Source organism: Bombus pascuorum, chromosome 12 (assembly GCF_905332965.1).
Source record: "Bombus pascuorum chromosome 12, iyBomPasc1.1, whole genome shotgun sequence".
Taxonomy (NCBI): domain Eukaryota; kingdom Metazoa; phylum Arthropoda; class Insecta; order Hymenoptera; family Apidae; genus Bombus; species Bombus pascuorum.
Window position 1 is genome coordinate 8941385 of NC_083499.1, and position 22784 is coordinate 8964168.

Below are 22784 nucleotides of genomic sequence, written 5' to 3' on the forward strand. Positions count from 1 at the left end.
GCAGACTTCTTTGACAACGACGCGCGCTTTTATTCGAACGCGTGGAAAGTTGCAAAAATTCTGAAAGCTGAAGGAAAACACGAACTTATCTTGCAGCTGAAAGGTTCGAAAGCTTGAGAAGGTTTAGACAGGCTACCGACTATCACGTATCGAGGTGTAGCGATTGACGAAAGATTCCGCCGCTTCTCACAGTGTCACTGGGTTAGTGGATAATTTTCCAGGCGAGTAAGCGCGCCGCGTGAGAGCGAATCCGAGCGAGTTGCATTGCGGCAACGCGATTCGCTCGAACGTGCCTCGATAGCGGAGCACGGGCACGAGAGCCTCGTAAACTATTTGCGTGACTATAAAAATCGAACGGAACATTAGCAACGCGCTTGCTCGCTCTGATATACAGAGCATTACGCGCGGTTAATTGCCCGCGAAATTCAAAACCTCCGTGTTTTCCACTCGCAACCGATCATTCGCCATTCGTAACGCGCCTACAAACTTTACAAATTCATCGACTCTACCGATTGATTTTTGTTCCCGACACTTGTCCCTCTAAACGATTACCTTTGAACTTTTTACAAAATGAGCGATTTAGGATTTTAAGATTCGCCAGGCGATTTAGAGCGCGAGACCAAAAATCGAATCAAAGTGTCGCTAAATCCGAAGATAATTCGATAAACAAATATTCGAACTATCTCTAAACGAAAAACCAAAGAAGATGAGTAGAATCTCAGCGTTGCCACGGCCATATGGTATAGGCGCGAATTAATGGGCTCATCGAGCTTCCGTTCCGATTCCGAGCGAAGTAAAAAGCGAGCAAGCAGCGATCAAGAAAGCAGGGGGTGGGGGCCGATTACGACGCGATTCGAGGAGAAAGAGAAACTCGTCATCGAGAGCTGCTCTCCTGCAGGCCATGGGATCGCTTTAATCGGTAACCCTCTCGGCTGCTAAATAAATAACATTGTATTACACACCGTCGCCGATCTCCGCATCTCACGGAAGACGAAGGAACGCGCGGATCGTTTTCCCAGGCGTGTGTCCGTGTGTTGCACTCCCGTTATCGTTATCCTCTCTCACGTACGAATCGACGCCGCGCGCCGCCCGATTCAGCCTCACGACCGCGCGAAACCCGCGCCCGTTCACGGTGCTGCTAACGGTGATCGATTTTCCGACCACGGGAACGATACAACTCGCGTGAACATGGGTATCGCTGACCTACGGGTTTCTCTATTTTCCATTAATCTACTCGAAATCGATCTTCAGCTAAAAGACCTGTGGCGGCACTCGACAGCAAATACGACCGGACGATACCAACCAGTGTCGGACGACGACAGCGCAGAGGTTAGCGCCTTAGGTTACGAACGTTCGGGACCGAGGTTCAAATTCCGGTCATCGTAGTCCGATTTTTCTTTCCACGACTTCTAAATTAGAAGAAAAGCAGCAGTACCCCAGCAGCGACATCTACGCTAGGCAGCCGCACCTATCACGACCTATCCACCTCAGACCTAATTCTAATAAAAGACCTATGATCCAACGATACGAAGCGAAGATTTAATATTACGATAAAGATGGAAGAAGATTGCAGCAATGTTGATTTAGGGATTGAAATAGGAAGCACTTTGGCACTTTTGCGACGAAACGCGATAAACGTTAAAACATTGCAACGTCGCATCGTGCCAAGCGAAGCTTCTTAGAAAGATACAACTCCCTGTTTAAAAGGTCCCGCGTACCGAGAATCAAAAACTAGTTTCACCGTGGCTCTATCGGACGGTTCGCACATTCGTCCTCTGCTATCAGAGCGGACGAGCATTTTTACGTGACGAGACAAAGAAACGAGTGTCGATAACGGTGCCGTTTCCCTTGTCTCCTCCTCCTCCTCCTCCCCTTCCTATATCTCAATCTCCGCCTGCTTTTCTCTACGCGTTTTCTTCCATCATGGAACATCCTCTTCTTCAGCTTGGAAATATATAGACTGCTCGATCTCACGGATTTCCACTTTCGATTCGTTCTACATGGAAAATCGTGTTCTCCGCGTGAGAAAATCGCGTTCGCTACTGGAACGCGCCGGAGCCCTTCGTTACTTCTTTTCTTCTTTCGTCTATTCTTTTCTTCTTTGCGTACTAGGAGGAACGATCGTTCGAGGCTCGATCGTTTCACCGTTGGAAATTGTGCGTTGCTGGTATACGTTGGTGAAACGGAAACGAAGGGCCACAATTATAGCAGTCGTTACTTTTCCCGCTGTAACCAGAGTGACTATGTATCTCTCGGTCGATTAACTATGACCTTCGCCGCTCTGGCGAACGTAGAAACTCGGACGAACACTCGTACGCGAACATAACCTCCTTCTATTTATGTACAGGGTGGTCCGACTACCTCGATGCTGACTGCTGTTTGAAATTTGTACGATCGTGTAACTCGTGTTCGAATCGTGTTCACGATAATGGCGAACGTGTACTTGCTTATAGTTGATAGTTGAATGCTGTGATCGATGCAAAACATTGGTTCCATACGTCAGTCCTAATGTTGGTCCTGTAGTCCGCGCGAAATAGATTGTCAAGGTCGCTTCCCCTGCTTCGAACAGCGTCGGTAGTCACTCTGCTCTTTGTAATTTTGTTACGTCCATGGACATTCTTTGATCTTTTCCCTTTGTGATATGAAAAAAAGAAAAGATAACATGAGATAGTAGAACAAGTGAAAGAATATTTTCTCACAGTCTTAAAATCGATTTCCTTCATAATCGAACTTTCTTTCCACCTATTTCATTTACCTTCTTCCATTTACTTTCGTTTGCGTAACATAATCGTGAGAAACTTAAAATCGATATCTCGTAACGATACCGGCAATCTCTTCCCATAACCGTAACTCGAAACTGATCTTTAAGTTGCGTCAAAATATTCACTGGAAGAAAACGTCGACCACCGAGACCCTTTTCTAGGCATTTCCGACGGACGCCTCGATTAATTGCCTCGATTAAGGAATCACCATAATAATCATGTGCGCGATCCAGATCGACGTTGGGTGGAAAAGCTTGCGTATCCTGCACTTAGAAGGAAAGGGTGCAATTATATTTGCAAATAGGCGAGTCCCTTGCATGCGTGGCTATGCAAATCGCGTCAAGACCTTTGACTGCTTGCGCTTCCAACGAGATAAATAAAGAAACCAACAACTGATTTAAGAAACTAACTATCGATTACGTGGATCGATTACCAAAACAGATGGACTTGTTTCTCTAATTTTTCCTTCGGTCTCCACGTTCTTGAAAGTTGCCACGTTAATTCTTCCTTAAAAATAAAAAAAAGCAAAAATCGGATATAATCTTCCGAAATTAACTTTCTCAGAGAAAAAAACAACTTCACCTTTTCCACGTGAGCTTCTAGATATCTAGATAAAAAGATATCTCTCAACAAAAAATTAACCTTCATGAATATCGTCTTGCCAATACCGACCTTCTACATTGGGCAAATACTTTCTGTAGCCACGATATCTCCGTCGAAGATTCGACGTACGCTGCTCGTACCTGTTGCTGCGAAACAGACGTTGACCGCAACACCTGCGGAAATCACGGAAGATCACGGAGCTGGTTGCGCAACCAGAGGGCTAGAGAACGAGGCGTGATGGCTGGAAATCAATTAGGGGTATACGTTGCATCGGCACCAATTAAGTTTTCTCCGGGTGACAATGATAAATTGTGCCGGGCGTCTATTGCGGCCGGCCGATTATAAAGGTCACCGAGTGAAAGTGCGCGGCCAATTAATACCGATCGATACCGAGCGCGATCCGCTCCGATAATAATTACCCACCGCATCAAGTACGCGCGAAAATCCCGTCTATGCAATTGCCAAGCTGTGCAACCTGTACGTAACGATTTTCATCGTTGGCAACGTTCACCTTCTGGCTCGTCATGTTTCTCCCGATAAACCATCGTTCCAAGAGAATGGATATTCATGAAGGAAGCTACGCCAGAAACAAACTGTACCATGTAGGCAGATGTAATTTAGGAAACTGTCGGGTTACGTGATCGTATTTTGGATTATCATAGAGATTTGTTTTACGCTCGGTCGTCGTTTGTTTCGACTCGAGGCTGATTCGAGATTTGTATTTTGTCAGCATCTGTCACGAAAGGAAAAAGATTATGACATAGGGTTTCTTGATTGTGCAAAAAAGGAAAAAAAAGAAGATTCTATCCAATAAGACGATGACAGGATAAAATTGCGATATCCTAAAAAGGAGACGAAGAGGAATGATGCCTGCTTGCGCGTGATAAGTGTGATGTATCTGCATACAGGGTGTTTCAAAGCTGCACGTTCAATCGCTGATCTAAACCTCGTCCATCTTTCCTATCTAAATTTTCCAAAATTTTATCGAACAGGAAAGAAATTAAATTGACAAATTTGTATTTTAAACAAGTGTGTCAGGGTCTCCTCCCGACATTGCCATCGCGATAAAACTAGCTTTACAAGATTTGGAGGTTAGATCGGAGTTCGCAGAATTCGAAGTTCTTTTCCGGTCGACCACGGTCAAGCCGAATGGAGCGAAGCGATCTGGGTCGGCCGATTGCTAACAATGCGCTTTGTGCAGCGCGTGCAACGAAGGAAGGAAGGTACGATCTACGTGTGCATCGGAAAATAGCTGGCTGCTCGCCTACGTGCACGTGTCATGCAGTTGGCTCATTCGTTCCCTGCTATTTGTTGTTACATTTTCTCCCTTCGACAAACTGAATCTAGTTTGAATGTCCCTTTGAAACACCTCTGGACTCGCGCCTTACGTACCGTTACGCGGCTTCGCGTCGTATTCGCTACCCTTATCATTTAAATTTATTGGTCGTATCGCAGTGAGCTATGGCGATACGTCTATTTTCCGTACATGACAAATATTGGAATTTTCGCGAATAAAAATTTCCAAGCAGCAAATAGATGCAATCGTGGAAGAGTAAAGATAATAAAATTTTAAAGCGGCGTCAGCTTCAGAATTCTTTCACCAAGTATACGCACGTTAACTTCAAAGGTATCAAACAATCGAACAGGAAAGAAAGGCTTTACGGCTCGATTTTTCCCTTTCACGTGCCCCGAGTCTCGCCAGGCTACGCTCTTCCCACGAATTTCATTCTCGATAAGCGGCCAAGATTTAACTAAGATTCTCGTATTAGTACGGCTGAGTAGCATAACATGGTTGAGAACGGTACATGAGACGGCGACAAAGGCCGCTCAAGTAACTTATGGGTATGAACTCTGCAAAAGGACTTCCTGTATGACCTCTGATCGGGAAACAAGGCCGTGGCCACGAGCTGACTCGTTCCACCAGCTAGACGCCGCAAGTGCGGAATATTCTCACCGTGTTGCTCCATCCTTCGTTCTACTTGGTCACGATGCAAAAACTTTGTGAAAAATTCCGATTACCGATAAGAGAATTTACTTAATCGATCATCGTTTTCTCGACGAACTTGGAATAATTCTATCGCTGGAGCTTCTCCAGAAAGCTGAGACTTGGAACTGTGAAATAGCGTTTGACAAATTTGTCGATTGGCTGATTTTTATTTTTATTTAATTACGAACACCAGAGGAAAACTGTTGGTCAGAAGTGGCACGCGCGACAGTTCACCAAAATCGTCGAAGAGGAAGCGGCGTACCATCGTGTAGGGGGGAACCCACTTTGCTTGGCAATCGCGTCACGCTCGTTTACGCTAGTTTACGCCAGTTTACACAAGCGATATTATGTTAAGACCCATCTTTACGAGGGCCGACAACGTCTCGTGGAAAATATCCTCGGGTTTCGACGTTATTGGCGAACGGAGAAAAAGAGGAAAAGAAAGAAAGTAAGAGGAACGCGGAGTTGCTGGAAAAGAGAGACGAAAGCTGTGTGTTAGCAGCAAAGCGAATCCCAAAGCGAAGTGTTTCCTTCGAGACGATCGCGGCTGAGATATGACGTCCGACTGGCTGCCAGGCTTTGAAGGGCTTCGCAAACGATCGGTCGTTGAACCGCGAATCGTTCTTGAAGCGTTACTCCCCAACGATGGGACGTGCAAATTTCACTGGCCGACATTTGCCTGTCTGGAATTTGAGCATCCTCCGCTTCGGGCTATTTCGAGCCTGTAGCAGGCTCTGAAATTTGTCTCTATCAAAGAAATTTTGAGTGCCAAGCTCTTGGGTTTCTTTTTTGGAACTTTATATTTGTATAAGTTTGATATCGCTGTTTGTAAAATACGATATTCCTCGAATTTATGAAATTTCTCATCGTCGAGTAATCATTTGAAATTCCAAGTTCTCGTATTGTTCAACCATTCTTGAATATGGCATTAAAGGAGGATAATTCTTCGTAAGAAAATTGTGAACAATAGCATTCACGATTACCATAAAATTTTACAGCCGTCACTACGATTATTATCGTTAAACGTTAAACCTTCCCATTGCTTCGTGGCACGACAGTCGGCATATAATAGCAGAAAGGAAGTAATTAAAATTCGATAAAAGGGAAAAGCGTCAGCTGCGTTCGATTTTCGTGTAACATACGGATCCTGGCGAATCCTACGCCACTGCGGGGTAAGAAAGAGCGAGGAGGAGGAACAAAGCGACCCACGCTGCTACGGGTATCATCATAGTCATATTCATACGCGAGTGTAAGGGCATTTCAGCACTGGGACAATAGCGAGAGCGAATTTTTTCGCGGCTGGATTGCAGCGAGGCTTTTTTGTAGCCACGCGACGAAGCGACGTCGACTGCCAATAAAGGTCCTCCTTTATGAAGCCTGCTGTAAGTACCTGGTCGCAGCTGTCCGCACGGAAACGGGCCACTGTAACCATTCTTTGTTTTCCAACCTTTCAAACGTTTCCCCTCTCAAACGACTATTCTACTGTAACTTAAAAAATTATCGTAAAATGTTTCGAGGACGTCGCGTCCCAAAGACGAAGGCTTAAGAATCCTACCGTCTTGGTTGCAACAGCTTACAAATTTTTCATTTTCCATGCTTTTTCCACGAAATAACTGCATAGTGTGTTTGAATCGAATATAGTGGCTCGGTTCGACGAAGTTCTTTCAGCGAAAGAAGTTTCACGCGACTTCAACATGATAAACGGTGGCAGGTACAACAATGGGTTCATTACCGAAAGTTTGGCCCAGCTTGGGCCTCCTTAGCGAATCCTGGGCCGGCGAAGGGGTCCGGGTCGGTGACCTCTGCACACCGACGGCCGGACCGCGGCACCGGCCTTTGCGAAAAGTACACGTGCACCGAGCAAACGTCGCTTCTAACACGAAGAATTTTCGTCGACGCTTAAAAATCGTTCTTCAACGATTTACAATACGACGCGTTAGTAAGCTACGAAAATATTACTATTTTATCGGCGTGCTAATATTTATAGCTTCGAGGACGATAGAACGATCGAAGCGAGAGATTAGACTATTCTGAAACTCGTACCAATTTGTAATATTTCCTTTTTTCCAACTTGCGAGGTATAATTTTCTTTTGGTTGAACGCGGTGGTCACACATAGTCGCCGAAAAATAAATACATGCACGGTCATTGTGCGGCCACGCACGATGGAACAACGGCAGAAGGGTTTTTGTTCCGACGTATGGCGTACCATGCGCGGCGACTCGTGTCGTGTCATTCACTCTACGCGATACGACGCCACGAAGGAGACTGCAAAAGCTGCAAAAGCCAACTTCTTTTCGCTCTCGACGAAAATATCCTGTTGAAAAGGATTCTTGGAAGAGTAGCTGAAACTTTCCTTAACCCTTTGAAATTCTTCAAACTGTTTCACGTATCATTCGTCACACTTCGCAAACGTTACATCTTCCAGTTTATCGTTGTTCACCCTATTCTTTAGCGTACGGTTACGGTACGGTAACGACGCAATACGGTTTGCGTTTAACTCGAATAAAAAATAAAATATGCGGTCTATATTTAGAATCGATCTTACGCAGAGATTCCTCTCGCGTTTCAATTTGCCTCTTGCCTGCTTTCAATGCAAATAAAAGGAGGGGAAAAAGGAGAAAGAAAAAGGAAAAATCACATTTTCGATTTAACATCAGCCGCAAAATTAATGATCGTTTACGATTATTAATAGCGACGCGAAAGCCTCGACCGTCGTCGAACGCGAATTTCGCACGATTATCGTCGAATGAAATACCTCAGCTGAGGCTCTCGTAGTAATTGCTACGTACCGTCGAGTGATAAATAATTTGCAAATATGCCGCACCGCGCAATGACAACATTGTACATAGGGGCGGGTTCGCGGTATCGATAGTCGCCTGGAGATTTATCGATTCGTTCGATTGCCGTTTCACAAACGCGACCTTGAATCCCTTGCATCCTTTGTCTTGCTCCTTTTTTCCGCGCGTACGTCCATACACCGCTCTATTAGTTGTTTCATCTTCCTCTATCGATGGTAGACAATCACCGATGTGCTTTCGCTGATAAGATTTATCGCTTCAGTTTGTCGAAGATAATAGTTGTTTAAGTTTCGTGCTCAAACCTCAGATGGATGAAACGTGTCTGTTGATGGAAACATGAAAAATCCGAGTCGAAAGACAATTTGATTTCTATTCCGTCAAATGAACAAATCTGTTCTAACAAGGTGCTTTTCGAATCGTTTGAAACTTCGTTGAATGAAAGGACTAGGTTCGAAAGATAACGGAGAACTGAGGCGAGGGCCATGTGAGGAGAGAAGAAGGAGAGGAGAAGCTATTGACCCGTTTGATTGATTAAAACGTCGAGCGCGTCGCAGTTGTTCGATCGCTAAATGAATTTCGTTCGCCGCGCTAGCCAGGTATACAAAGCGGTGCTTTAAATCTTCGGGGCTTAATAATAATCAGTCTGAAGGCTCGTAACTCTTCGCCGTGAATCCTCCGTCTGGGGGGACGTTGAACGCAACAGGCTAGATGGAACGCCATCGTGAGGGCGTGCTGAAGCATTCGCCCAACCGAAGTAAAGCCAAGAAGAAAGCTGCGTTTTAAAATATATTTTATGCTCTTACTTTTATCTTTTCCTACTTCGATAATAAGAAATTAATAAAAAGGATAAATATAGATTAGGAATATTCAGGTAATCGAGCGAGTGTGTAAGCCTGTGGGCGCCATTTACCATTATTAAAAACACGTTATTACGCCACCGGTATTATTTTGCGGCGATAATAAATCGTCGTGAAATTTTAATTACCAATTGTATAAAACGCTCGGATATTCTTAGATATTATTAGTCGTTAGGTAAACGTCTGAAACAGCTGTAAACGCTGGCATTTTCTGCCCTCTTTACCTTCCCCCTGTCATCTTTCTCATGAATCATCTTGATAACGATCCACTTGTGCGATGGAATCGACGTATTTCATTACTTATTCGATCATGACCTATCCCGCACGGGTCGCCGCACGTCCTCCACGAATAATAAAGCGGTCGTTTTAACACTGCAAACCGCCACTGAAATTCTTGATGTTTCAATTGAATTTCAAACGGAGCGTAAAGCGCCGCTAACCATCTTCAAGATGCGTGTATATGTATAAGAGAACGCGAGCACAGGATGGCTGGTGTGTTCGTCTGGCCGTTTATTATGGCACCGAAGGAAATTACGAACGCGCAGCCTGTGGCCGTGGCGGTAGCGGGAATATACGAGTGGCGGCAGGAAATGAACGCCAGCCTCGAAAACTCGAATGAGCTCGAGTGCCTTCGTGTCTCCTCTGACTAAACGAAAATATAGCGAACATCTGAATTTAAAGGAAATGTAACTTTGTACAAAATATCTTGATGTTTCTCTGAAACTACCCCTTTTTACAACGCGTTCCAGCTTTTGGAAATTTTCGACAGATCAGACATCAGAACATCTGAATTTAAAGGAGATGTAACTTCGTACAAAATATCTTGATGTTTCTCTGGAACTACCCCTTTTTAAAACCTGTTCCAGCTTTTGGAAATTTTCGACAGATTAGACATCAGAATAACTGAATTTAAAGAAAATGTAACTTCGTACAAAATATCTTGATGTTTCTCTGGAACTACCCCTTCTTTACAACCTCTTCCAGCTTTTGGAAATTTTTGACAGATCAGACATCAGAATATCTGAATTTAAAGGAGATGTAACTTCGTACAAAATATCTTGATGTTCCTCTGGAACTACTCCTTTTTACAACCTGTTCCAGCTTTCGGAAATTTTCGACAGATTAGACACTCCTCTGAAGGAATGTCTATCTGTGATCTTAGCTCCGTTTCCAAGACACGAATCATCAACGAATCGAGAAATCCCTTGGATTCTCCTGTATGCGCCACGATACATTGTTTCCCACGTAAAAGAGATGGTCAGTATCGCGGAGGGCAGGCCTGCATTCTGCATCGGCAATTTGCATGACCGATGATCGAGCACTGGTGCACTGACGGTGGACTAGGTGCATCGTCATTACGCACTGACCAGATACGATCAAACTGTCGGTAATGATAGTCGCGCGACCCGGCGCACGTACGACGAACGCCAGGGTCGCGTTTATTAAATTACGTCAAATTATTGGTACGCTCGAAGGGTCGATTATCGGGGCTGCTCGTTCGACCGCCAGGGATCGTTCTCCTTTTCCACGATTACCACGGGAAACCAGCACGTGGTGGTAGCTGAGATCTTCATGCTCTTGGACACGGCTCTTTGCCGATCTACCATCCGTCTATCGGTCTATCCTGACACCATTCCTGTTAAGACGGAAAGAGAAAGGGACAAACGAGAGCGAGATTAGATTTAAGAAAGTTCATTTTCTCGAGGGGGGTAATAAATAATAATATTTTCATACTAAAGTAGATTATTATTTCTACATTATTCCCCAGAAATAACATCTTTCCAATTTTATCCTACTAAACTTGCTTTCTATACGAATAATCGATAAATCAACACGACTCGATTAACGTATCAGCTTTTGATTTCAGATTCGAACCGACGAAGGGCTGAAGAAGGCAAAGAGCGGTCCGGATGGGGCGTCAAGGATCTCCGATGTCTTCGATTAATCAAAACTCGTAGCCAGAGCTCAAGCAACGATGGAGGGACGGATCCAGAGTCCGTCGACGATCCCACCATTTGTCCCTTTCTCTTTTTTTTTTTTTTTTAATTCCTCGCACTCGCGACAGCCATTCGAAAACCTTTTGAATCATTCTCGCATCGAACCGCGAGAGACGGTTAGAACGAGAAAAGAGCAAGAATCGCAACAGATACCGCGTGCTTTCTGTTATCAGTCGATTATCAGTCGAAGATTTGCATTCAACTTTCATCTCGAAGACGAGGCTGTGACGACGCTAACTGGATGACCTGAAGGAACCGGAAATGGTACTCGAAAGACGGCGCTCACGACTCGCGATCTAGCAGCAAGATCTCTGTAGCTTTAGAGTAGAATAAATCTGAATATCTGACATACTTAATTAAGTAACAGTAGGAAACAAGGTTGAAAATCGACTCAGGGAACGATTTTATAAAAAAAAGAAGAAAAAAAAGAACAAATTGTAATCCAGAGGAATAAGATAGATGAAAATCTGATTGGTCTTTCGAGTCCTGTTTTTACGTAAACGCGAAGAGACTCGGCGTACGATTTAGGAAACTCGCTCTACCAAAGTTTGAGCGACTTTTGTAATTACAGAGATCTCGAGAAATTACTGAGAGATAATTCGTGGAAAAATAGAGCTGCGTCGTCTTCGAAACGAGAAGAATAATCGATTGGATCCAGAACGATCAATGAAAACAGTATCCGAGGATGGTTTTATGAAATTACGAGATCGCCTCTAAAGGAAGGGAACAAAAAATAGCGAATGTAGTAGGCGGTAGAGGATGAGAGGTGGTCGATTACGGAAGCGCTTCTCGCGATGCGGAGATTGCGAAAAATCATCAGGCACACGATTAGCAGAGAGATTTACGTTAACACGCGCCGTTAGTTAATCTAATAGGGAGCGTAGTTAAGGATTATGAATGCCATAATAATGACTAACTTCTTGTGGTTGTACTTAAGTCATAACTTTACACTTTACTGTTTACGTTTAAGGCCAATTAAGTATGTAAGTTGCATAATATTTCACTATCGGAGTGTCTTCAAGTTAATTGCTAGGCATTTATTTCTACATCTTCTTTTGTTTTTTTTTTTTTTTTTTTTTATTTCAATGGTTCCCGGTACCGGAAGATTCCGTGACGATAGTCGTCGACTCACTGGACAGAGGCTTAATGAATTCTGATCTTTTTTTCCCCTCCTTTCTTTCTCATTAAAAGGAAACTTCTTTCTGACAGACGTTGTTCACCTTTCGAACGAACGAGAGTTTGACAAATCACCAGTCATTTGTCACAGCTCCGGTTCGAGGTTCGACGAATATTCTACCTGTTACTCACAGAACAGTGAAATATTAACGAAGTACCCTTCCGACTCTCATTTTTTCAGTCTGGGATAATTATCGAGTAAAAATTCGGACGGGTAATCGATTGGTTTTACAATTTTTTTCTTCGATTTACATTCATTTCTGCGTCCAGCGTTTCGAACAAAGTCGACGAAGGCCTGTGACACCCGAGATTGCGTAAAGGAACTGTTTAACAAATTCTTTATCGGAAATCAGGTATCGAGACCGCCTGTCGGTTAATGGTCCTGGCCAGACTGCGCGCTCTGGACCTTGGTCTCACATTTGTGATTATTATTTAAGTAGATTTTAAGCGTACTTTAGGTTAGGCTAGGCTTTTTACAATGTTTCTTTAAAAAAATTTTCCTTTTACTCTTATTCTTTTTTCATCGATGAAATTTTACGAGCGGAAGTAACCAACGAACCATGTCGACGAGACGAGTGTAGTTATAAATATTTGAACAAATAATAATGACGATAGAGCTCGTGAATATTCAAAGAATCAAGCGAGATAAGAGTTGTGCATTTATACGATTCGAATATCCCGCTATCATTTTCCTCTCGATTTCGGAGGAAAGGCAAGATAGAACCGGAAGAGAATTCGATTCAAATGCTGATTTGAAAAATAGTTTCATAATAAGAATACGTTTTAATCTGTCATAATAGTTGTCACAGTTCTCTGTAACATAAGTTTCACTAGTTGTAATGTTAAGAAGATTCTGGATTCTCATGATAAACATTCTATTTTGCGTAATGAATCCGAGTAAGAAGGCACTCGGTCCCCTTTACGATGGAACTCTGTGCGCTATAATCGTTCGTAAAACGAAGACGAATATTTCGTATATCGACGTTCGCCGAGATTTTGCCAGGAGAACAGATTGCAATGCTGCCAGTGTTTAGCGCGTAAAACTCCCTACTTTTTTCCTTTTTCCACTCGACCATCTTATATGATATAATATCCATATTTTATCCTATACATAACCTTGTCCTTCTTTCCTCGTGTCCTTTCTTCGTTAAGTCTAGTTCTTTACAGGGCATTGGGTGTATCATTGTCCGCGTCCTCATGTTGCGCCTGATTGACGTAAAACGATGTTTCAGCATCACAAGGCGGCACGTCGGTTTTCATCATACGATTCGTGTTTTCATGGCGAAATACTCGATGCGTAAGGGTCGAGGATCGTTGTGCCTTCGAATGCACGCGTTCGAATGATACGTTTATCGATCGTAAGAACAGACATCCACTTTGTGATTTCGTAAGCAGTTGTTCAATGTTTTTTTTATACTTTCCTTAATGCTTATCTAGGATAGCTTGTGTACCCTAAAGAGTGTTTCAATAAAAGTGACAATGAAATCAATTCCGATCCTGTCTTTCCTTCGCCAAAGATATCACTTTTAACGCGTTCGTTTATTGTCAACTCAACTTATTCGTTTATTTGAAAATTCGATTATCGAAAGTAACAGCAGTTTCGATAATCAAACGCAAATTTAGCTTCTGGTGGCGGATGATCGTACTACACTAACCAAAATGGCTGCCGTGCCGGGATACGAATTGCTGTTTTGGCACGTAATTTATTAGTCGTTTTTTCAAAATAATCCAAACGAATTGTCTCGTATTTTTGCAAATGAGTATCCTTGAATATCCGTCAATACGTCATGTGATTACTTGCGTCCGTTTCCGTTGATACGTCGAAATAATTATGAACGTTTATTTCCGTTTGAATGATCGGTGTGCGACAATTACGTTTTCTAGCGCGTGACGAAGGGAAAATTCGCAAATATGGCACCGCGTTACGAAAAAATAATTTTATGTCGTGGCTTGTCTGAAAAGAATGATTCGCAAGAGGCTTATGTAAAAACTTTGAAAACGGCAGGTTATTCGTGCGACTGTTTGCCTACTTTACGTTTCGAATTCGTGAATATATCGGAGCTCAGGGCATGCCTTCTGTCATCGTCTTCATACTATGGTAGTAATATTGTATATGATTTTAGTGTCTTTTATAAACGACTTATCTTCATTCATCTCATTATCTTCTTCTATGCATTCATAGGGTTGATATTAACAAGCCAACGTGCTGCAGAGGCAATGAAACTTTCTGCAAAGGAAGACGATAACATTCTACACCCCTGGAAAATTTTGCCAGTGTATTGTGTAGGACCAGCAACCGAATCTTTTGTTAAAACTCATTTAAGTTCAGACAACTGTTTTGGTAAAGAAGCTGGCAATGCCAAAGAATTAGCTGAATTGTTAGTGGCTTCTGTTCCAAAGGAATCAAAGCCCTTACTATATCCTTGTAGCGAGATAGGGCGAGAAACAATTGAAAAAACTCTCAATGAAAATGACATAAAAGTTCATAGAATAGTTGTTTATAGAACTCTGCCCAGTGAAACTTTGGAACATGATTTATTAAAATTCATGGACAATATGCCCAAAATATTTGTTTTCTTTAGTCCATCGATAGTAGAACATATAGTAGCTCTATTGAAAAAGAAATTATACGATATGAACAATATAAAAGCAGTTGCCATTGGACCTGTGACTGGGCAGGCACTAGTCCATGCTGGTGTGAAAGTATTTGCTATTGCGAACAAACCTGATCCAATATCTCTATTGAAGGCCATTAGTGATGCTGAGAAAAATGGACTTGATGAAAAGACTGAATGAAGAAATTCTTTATTACTGTGTTATGTAAGTATATAATTGTTATTAATTTATCAAAATTGTATTTAATTTGTCGATATTATACCACTAAGAAGATAAAAAGTGATAATAGTCATTCTATCCATGGCCCAGAATTACATATTACAAATAAGATAATGTGGCCTCAATAGATTAAAATATGTCTTTGTTAGTATTTGTCACCTTTACATAATCTATATATAATCTATTTCTATAGAATATTTGTTGAAATATTTATTTAGTAAATTCAATCAGTTCATAGATTGACATATATCAGTGAACTTTATTTTGGTTATAATAATAAATATATCTTATTTTATTTAACATATTGATTAGAAAAAAATAAGATTACCATTTATTTACAATATGATGTTATCTAGCTCTTATATGACACTCTATACATTACTACATGCTATAAATTATAACAATGTTTACGTCAAAAAACTGATATAATCAGAAAGATCACTTTCCTATCTATAATATCTATAATTATTTGTCAACATACTGATACTGCGCTACGCAAAATATTAATATTTAAAAATAATATGTTTTAATATATAGAGTGAAAGAACAAATAATTTGTAAAATTGTGCGTGTCAGTCTTAACCATTAACACTTTACCGACCGATAGTTTATTAATCGGCTTTTTGTTGCCGACCATTTTTCTCATTATTTGAGCAGTAATTTGTTATTTAGTACTAAGGCACCTTGCTCAATTGAGCTAGTTGCATTGCTTTGTAAGCTCCCACAGTTTTATACCAATTTGAAAAACTTACCGTTCGCGATGAACGAAAAAAATGGTATTGGAGAATCTAAACCGAAACAGAGCCGGCACCAGGGAGAATCTGCGCCTGAGCTGCCGGTCGGGCGTACGTATGCTGTTGAACCGCTAGCGGTCAATAAAGTGTTAATCCAGAATGTAGGATTTTCTGTTATTTCTCATGAAGGTGTCTCTGTATGTGAATAACTATTAGAAAATACTGCTTCTTAAAAACATTTATAATACTCGGGACGATTATGTTTCTCATCTCATATGGTCGTTGATGATAGAACTCTTAATTCGTAACTTCAATATCTACTTCGATTGACTACATTACCAAGAAGGCACGAAATATCTGCTCCCACAATCGTGGATTGATTAGCGTAATAAGGCTGAGGTGGATTTCCTCCGTTATTATATTTCATTTGGACAGCAGTTTCATAATCAGGTGCTGGTCTATAGGACGGAAGTAAGGCACGTAAGTTGTTGATGTCTGTAGACGACACGGATACAACGGGATACGGTGACGTTGAGAGATCATTGTAACTAGTCCATCTTGTGTGACCCTCTGCATTTCTGTTATCCAAATTTACCGATACCGCATGATCTCCCGAATCGTTCGTGTCGCTGTCCTAAAATATGATACAGAGATTTTACTTTGACGTGCTCTTGGCGCAATGTCGCGCTTGAATGAAATAATACTTACGAAATAACCATTAGTTGATCTCTCCATTGGCCGAGATTCTTGATGTTGCATGTAAAATGTGTGCTGTGCTATACATAAACGCCACACATATTTTGCATTGCGCGATTCGGTAAATATGAATTGCTTTGGCTCTTCGCCTTCGGCTTGACATTCTATTCTAAACGTCTTTTTGTGATTGATCACATTGCTTATATCTTTCCATCTGAAGCATATATAAATCTCCACTATAGTTGTTAATTCAGTATGTAATATATTTTTACGAAATAAATACCTATAGAACTGTGTTGTCTGTGTGTTAGGATAGATGACCATAATCCCATTGACAGATATTCCTAGTATCACTTCATTGTTTCCATTGTCCTGTAAATCAAAGTCCTCAATCTTGTTGTTGTGTTAAAGACTATGCAAACTATAGGATCAACGTGAATACCTTAGTAGAAAATGTTTCATTTCCATATCCCTCTAACTGCATAACAATAGAAATGTATAGTTCCTCTGCTGCAGGCTGAGTAACACCAACTAGATTCTTGTATTGACATACAGCAGTATGCAAAAGAGAATCTGGTCCTCCAGGATCTGCTTGAATAACATCCTGAATAATAAAATGAAGTAAGAATCAAATAAGACGTATCTAATAATTCTTTTATTGGTAGCTCTCTTTAATTACCTTGGGGAATAGTGTACATTGTTGCAAGCACTCCATTGTATGTCGTTCTGTATCATAGTTACCAAATTCTGCTTGCATCAAGTAACTTGCTAAAAGAGTTGCTTGTCTAGAATTGCACTGAAATCTACTTTCCAAAACATCGCTTTTCAATTGAAGATAATAATGATACCTAAAAACACAACGTGAAAGAAATAAATGGTAATAGTTGGATGATATAGAAATATTTAAGATATTACATACCTTGTCATTTCATCTTGAATGAGTTGCACATCAGTAACGTAGTACATGACCCTCAAATATAGACTGAAATTTTTAGCTTCTTTTTCCAATTGTTTTTTCAATGGTTTGTCCATGTCAACCCATCTTGGAGATGGAGAATCATGCCTCGAAATATAACGTAGACCAAAGAATTCAGGCTGTCCTAATCCTAAACGTTGAGTCACATTGTCCAAACACTCCTGACCAAGGCTATCAATACTCAATGTGCATTCTATGGAGGTGGTATCCAATAGTTCTATGCAGATCACATACTGATTTTTGGAAACCACATTATATTGTCGACTTTTCTTCAAATGAAACTTAAACGGCATTGTAATAACGCGTTTAACTGGAAAAAGACAGCATTGGTATAATGTTAAACAAAATTATAGAAATCGAATTTTTTTATGTTCGATTCACTACATTGAATATTGAAAAGTATTTTTCAATGAAAGACTTATGCTGGAGATAACAGTTTAACAATGATAGAGAAACAAATAAAATACAAAAGACTGCAGCAATGATGCGCTTTTATTAAGACCGCGAGAGAAAAATAAGTACCGTATAACTACGACCAAACACCGAAATGCTTCACATTCCACGGTACTTTTACTTTTAATTGAAATATATATGCATACACGTACTGTATACATTCCACTCTGTCGAGCATGAGAAATGTATAATTTTTCACGTTTAATAAATCGAAAGCATTTCTAACCTCGTTTTTCACGTCATTAATGCTAGTTACAAAACTGTGGTATATATACAGTTCCTAAACCGAGCTACTATAACACGAGAAATTAAAACGATGGATTTCTCATTTAAAACAAATTGAAGATAATATCAGAAACTTAATAAGAAATACATCAAATGCGTAAAACGCATAAAATTAGCATACAGATTATGAATAAAAGTAGTTTTATCGAAAGTGATATGTTCTCCAAATATTTTCCAACTAGATTGGTCATATTTTTGATATCTAAGTAAAAAACACGATCAATGTTATATTTTTTATTAGAAAGTCAGTCAAATTTGGGCTGAAATTATTGGAAGTTGTTTACATTATGGATAAATCGATATATTAAATCGAAAACTTATACACTAGTTAAAATTCTACTGATCTTCACTAGAAATAAATATCACTAGATATAGTTACCGAAAAAATTCCCTAAACATCTCATTATACAAGTAACTCAAATTCCTTGGACGTAATATGTACACGATGACTAATGGTCTTATCAAAATTAATCGCTTGCCTTTTATTGCGAATCCTGTTATCGCGTTGAATCGAATAAAATTACGAGTCTCGTGATAAGGGGAACGTGACGCGTGCAAAATTCCACTTGGTAAAGTTTTTGCGTCTTACCTACGTGTCTTATTTGCAATAATCAAAATTTCTACTACATGGAATAAACAAATGACTACGAAATTTTAATATAATAAATATATTTTGTAACAATTAACAAATTATTATTGTTATACAGAATGCAACATTCATCTAAAATAATATAGGAATCAACGTTTTCGAAAACGTACTTTATAAAACACTTTCCGATCAACTAGACAGTTTATCTTCTTCGACTTATCTCTTTTAAATAGAATAAAATTGCGTGGCCGTAGAAGATTGCATTTCTATTTGCCCCATCTTGAACTGTAATCGATGCAGCCATCGTAAGAGCGTGGCATTTGATTCTCGACGAGAGGAGGCAAAATGTTCGGACATTTTGTTGGGTGGAAAGTCTCGACAATTTTGCAAACGCACTTGCAAATGTCCTGGTAGCTAATTATATATAAATTTTTCATGTAAAGATCATCTTTCAAAAACGAAATCATTGGAACTGAAAACGAGCCATTTTAATAATTCGTCTCACCTGAACATGATGCGAATATAGTATGGGACTCCAAAGGGGTAACAATTTACTTAACAGGATGGACCCACACTCAAGAAGAGCCTCGAGTAGACTCAGGAAATGCAAATTCACCATCTCAGCCAACTACAAAGGCAATTTTTTATTTGAGAGAAGAGGAGCCTTACTTCTGAAGACTTTTACGAACTGTTCACTTACTACTTTTGAGAATTGAATCAATTCCAATATACAGGGCGTTATCTTGCCCCAGAACTCCAATAAAATATTCATCGTAATATTATGGCCCTCGCTATTCGATGGATTGTTTTTCGACAATTCTTCCAAATACATTGTCCACAACTAAATACAAACAACAACGATACCGTCAAATTGTATCCATAGATGTTAATTAACATACACAGATACGTACTTGACACAATATGAAAGCATGAAACAATGAAGACATGTGTAAGACCGATGCTTTAGATTGTTCTGGGAACCCAGAGAATATGACTTGCACGTGATCTGCAACATGGCAAGATACTTCCTGCGGTATCGGTTGCGCAGATGGAATCGATGGCCCGTGGGTGTGCGTATTATTATTGCCAGCATACATTGCAGTGTGCGTGAGAGAGCCTAATAAGAGCCAGGATAGTAATCTGATGTGTCCTATACAGTCTACGTACTCTCGAGCTCTGTAAATGACATTAACTTCAGCGTTCTTGAAGTTATCTTAGTAATTCATCTTTAATTACCCTTGTTGTATCATCGAAGGTGCGCTATAGAGCCATGGAAGATATCGAGCGACAGCTCTGTTCTCTATATTATTGCCTCTAGTAATTTCTATCGCTACATATTGCGCGAGACCACATTTCAATATACCACCCAATGTATCCTCGTTTAATCCAGCCTGCATTCCCTTGCTGTAGCTCTACATCGTCAGAAAATTCATTTAAAAATTATTAGTCTCGTTATTTGTCGTGGGTACGGCTATTATTTAATGTTATTTCCACTACCTTCACTTTACTCAAAGTGTGAAAGTCTGCCAAGAAATCGAGCACATCTGACAGCTGATTCTTCAGTGACTCGGAGGCGTTCGTATTGTAAATTGGCGATACGTCCGTTTGGACGTTCTCCAAAGCGATCGTGTGAGGTAACGAGCCTCCAATGTCCTAACCATATTGAACCATAAATTATCCGATCATTATTTTTTAACAACCGTTCCCCTTACCTGAAGCACGAAGTGCAGTAGTAACAGAAAATTCGAATCCGGTATCGTGGTTTTGAATTTGATGGCTTGAATTAACTCGAACACGATGGTTCTTCCAAAGAAGTGTTTGTCTCTGTCTCTAGTGAAGGCTCTGTGACAGAGGTAGCACAGATCCGTCAGGTAACTATACTTTATAGTAGAATTCTGAATGGCGTAGCTCAATACCTTGGCAAAGGGATCCAGCATACCCTGTAAACGTATCCCAACTAGATATTTTTGCAATAAAGATCTATAAAGCATTTAAAACAATTCCTTCCTGGGCCACTGTCTAACCTTCACCTTTTCAGGTGAAAAAAATTGATATTTTTTGAATGAAAACGCAAGTTTCCAAATAATTTAACTAAACCAGACCCAAGATCATAAAACAGAAATTCGCTGTAAAACCGTATCATAAATCTGCTTCGAACGAGCATCAAACGATCTCTTAGTCATCGAAAATTCCCGATCATTGCATCGGCCAGCCAGAAGGAATAAATCCTTCGGCACATTTACGTCTTCCCTATAGCGACGACGATCGCGCCGCAACGATAATAATCGCGAACATCCACGACAGGTTATTTACGAGCGGCGAACAGCTGACCTTCGACTGTTGAATGCTCGGAACCTTCAATAAAGAAATCATGATCCTTAATAACGAAGTGGTGTCTTCGATGGATGAGAGCATCAGCACTAGCCTACGGAACAGGCCATCGAACTGCGTCAGAAGACCGCTCCAGGTTGCTGCACCTGGACCCAGACCTGCTTCTAGCGGCAGACAGTCCAGGTAGCACGCTATGTTGTATAGTATTATCGGCAGGCGCTCCATTGGCAGAGATTTTTTTGCGTTTAGGGCCTGAAATATGAGGATACGATCATTCGTGATCATTATAGGTTGATAGCGATCAGTGGCAATTCTTATTGATCGCAACAAGCATTCGTATCTGGATATATGTTTCGTAAAAGATTGTCTTATCGATTTTAGTCTCAATCTTCTTTTGTGAATTTTACGACCAAGGTGCGATTTCTTGCATAAATTGTATTAGTCATGACGTTTATAGCAAACTTGCAGACTTGTAATACGCGTAAAAGTACCTCGAGTAATAATTGCAGAGGTGCTATCGGGTTTAGTTCGTTGAAATCGACCAAGGCCTGAGTGACGCTCTTAAAGAACTGCATTCTCGTAGATTCTGGAAAATGAAAAGGATTGTCATAGGTCCCATAAAAGAGGTTGTAAAATCTTCGTACCATTTAGATGCGTTTGGAACATCTGCAAGAAAACTCCATTAGGCGCCAGTTGATGTAGAACACAACGGAGGAACTGATGCGCAACGCTGATTGCGCCACCGGGCAAATGCATGTTGGTCTCACTTTGCCAAGGGTACATCGCATTGAGGGCCACCCTGTAAACGAAGATGTATCGTCGAGATACGTTTTTGCAGTGTCATGTTATTTGGAAATAGAACGGTAAAATAAAATTCGAGTCAGACTTCGTCACGACACGTAGGATTTCTGGCAAGAGCGGTGCTGCCAAGGATGGTTCACGATGGATGAACGTGCCTAGGTTGATGATGCATAAACCGAGTTCCTCGTCGGAATATTCCTCCTTTATCGTCCCACATTCCGAACACCTACGACAAATGTAGAAACCAAATCATACATCGTGCAAAAATAAACATTTATTATTAACACCAAACTAAAAGCTACCTTTCGTAAATGCAGTCGTCTCCGATGCGGAATAAACTTTGCTTCAAGCTAAAATCAGCGTGGTAGGCTTGTTGGGATGCGACATCGAAGTTAGGTTGCAGTTGAGCACCAGACCTATGAACGATAAAAGAAGATCGTAATGTACGATCTTAAATCTCGAATAAAAGTGTTAGGAGTGTCTTCTAAAGTTTACCAAGAGTCTGTACGTCTGGATAATGGGCCATCGTGTCCACTGATACTATCCTTTCGAGGCCTGTCTCGTTGAATACGAACGTGATCCTTTACTCTGCCTCTTCGATCAGGATCGAACATTCGAGAAGGGTAATCTGAGGATTCCATCGCTGGAGGCGGTGATTCTAGAGCTACCTGCTTGGTCAGTCTTCTCGGACTCGCTGATCTACTTGAGTGTATCTCGTTCGACGTTGGAACTAGAGATGCCGACTGAAAAATCGACATTTTTTATTTATTATGCGTAGATAGTAGGACTTGCGAAATGAAAAGTACTTTTTACCATATTCTCAGACGTTGTGCTATCTTGCTTCACCGGTGGCTGTGCTTCGCCTTTACCATTTTCATTGTTATTGCTAAATCTATTTGAAT

General features: G+C 40.8%; 4 protein-coding genes across 9 annotated transcripts in view; 2 read left to right on the forward strand and 2 right to left on the reverse strand.

Moving 5' to 3' along the window:
* The window catches only part of LOC132913034 (uncharacterized), a 143669-nt gene extending 129998 nt beyond the window's left edge, over positions 1-13671 (forward strand). For all 3 annotated transcript variants that reach the window (XM_060970948.1, XM_060970946.1, XM_060970949.1), the window contains one exon: positions 10877-13671. The gene's annotated coding sequence lies outside the window, so the exon portion shown is untranslated. The remainder of the gene's footprint in view (positions 1-10876) is intronic.
* Positions 13672-13815: 144 nt separating this feature from the next.
* On the forward strand, positions 13816-15077 carry LOC132913057 (uroporphyrinogen-III synthase). The gene is made up of 2 exons (XM_060971008.1): positions 13816-14280; positions 14365-15077. Exons 1-2 carry the CDS (start codon positions 14094-14096, stop codon positions 14976-14978), a joined length of 801 nt encoding a protein of 266 aa, XP_060826991.1. The 5' UTR covers positions 13816-14093; the 3' UTR covers positions 14979-15077.
* Positions 15078-15256: 179 nt separating this feature from the next.
* On the reverse strand, positions 15257-18580 carry LOC132913046 (tyrosine-protein phosphatase non-receptor type 14). 4 transcript variants are annotated; one of them, XM_060970980.1, is made up of 7 exons: positions 18541-18580; positions 17367-17733; positions 17127-17295; positions 16890-17051; positions 16731-16819; positions 16460-16661; positions 15257-16385 (listed from the first exon to the last, which is right to left on the reverse strand). In XM_060970980.1, the coding sequence occupies exons 1-7, from the start codon at positions 18563-18565 to the stop codon at positions 16062-16064; spliced, it is 1338 nt and encodes a 445-aa protein (XP_060826963.1). In that variant the 5' UTR covers positions 18566-18580; the 3' UTR covers positions 15257-16061. The 4 variants fall into 4 exon arrangements, with proteins under 4 accessions (XP_060826963.1, XP_060826966.1, XP_060826965.1 ...); XM_060970983.1 differs by lacking the exon at positions 18541-18580 and adding an exon at positions 18103-18451; XM_060970982.1 differs by lacking the exon at positions 18541-18580 and adding an exon at positions 18029-18450.
* A 233-nt stretch (positions 18581-18813) lies between these two features.
* Positions 18814-22784, reverse strand: part of LOC132913011 (protein unc-79 homolog) — a 49176-nt gene continuing 45205 nt past the window's right edge. The window contains 14 exon segments of the mRNA XM_060970887.1: positions 18814-19164; positions 19256-19378; positions 19451-19591; positions 19662-19926; positions 19987-20162; positions 20248-20403; positions 20463-20690; positions 21082-21333; positions 21573-21710; positions 21712-21880; positions 21968-22108; positions 22185-22298; positions 22378-22625; positions 22696-22784. Of these exon segments, the coding sequence (XP_060826870.1) occupies positions 18976-19164; positions 19256-19378; positions 19451-19591; positions 19662-19926; positions 19987-20162; positions 20248-20403; positions 20463-20690; positions 21082-21333; positions 21573-21710; positions 21712-21880; positions 21968-22108; positions 22185-22298; positions 22378-22625; positions 22696-22784 (2429 nt within the window). The 3' untranslated portion in view covers positions 18814-18975.

What these genes read in the sequence shown, in the direction of transcription:
- LOC132913057 (XM_060971008.1), top strand. Translation starts at nt 14,094, where the DNA reads ATGGCACCGCGTTACGAAAAAATAATTTTATGTCGTGGCTTGTCTGAA. An exon ending in GTCATCGTCTTCATACTATG is followed by an intron (nt 14,281 to 14,364) that starts GTAGTAATATTG and finishes ATGCATTCATAG; the next exon opens with GGTTGATATTAACAAGCCAA.
- LOC132913046 (XM_060970980.1), bottom strand. Translation starts at nt 18,565, where the DNA reads ATGAGATGTTTAGGGAATTTTTTCG. An exon ending in ATGAAACATTTTCTACTAAG is followed by an intron (nt 16,820 to 16,889) that starts GTATTCACGTTG and finishes TTTGATTTACAG; the next exon opens with GACAATGGAAACAATGAAGT. An exon ending in CAGACAACACAGTTCTATAG is followed by an intron (nt 16,662 to 16,730) that starts GTATTTATTTCG and finishes TATATGCTTCAG; the next exon opens with ATGGAAAGATATAAGCAATG.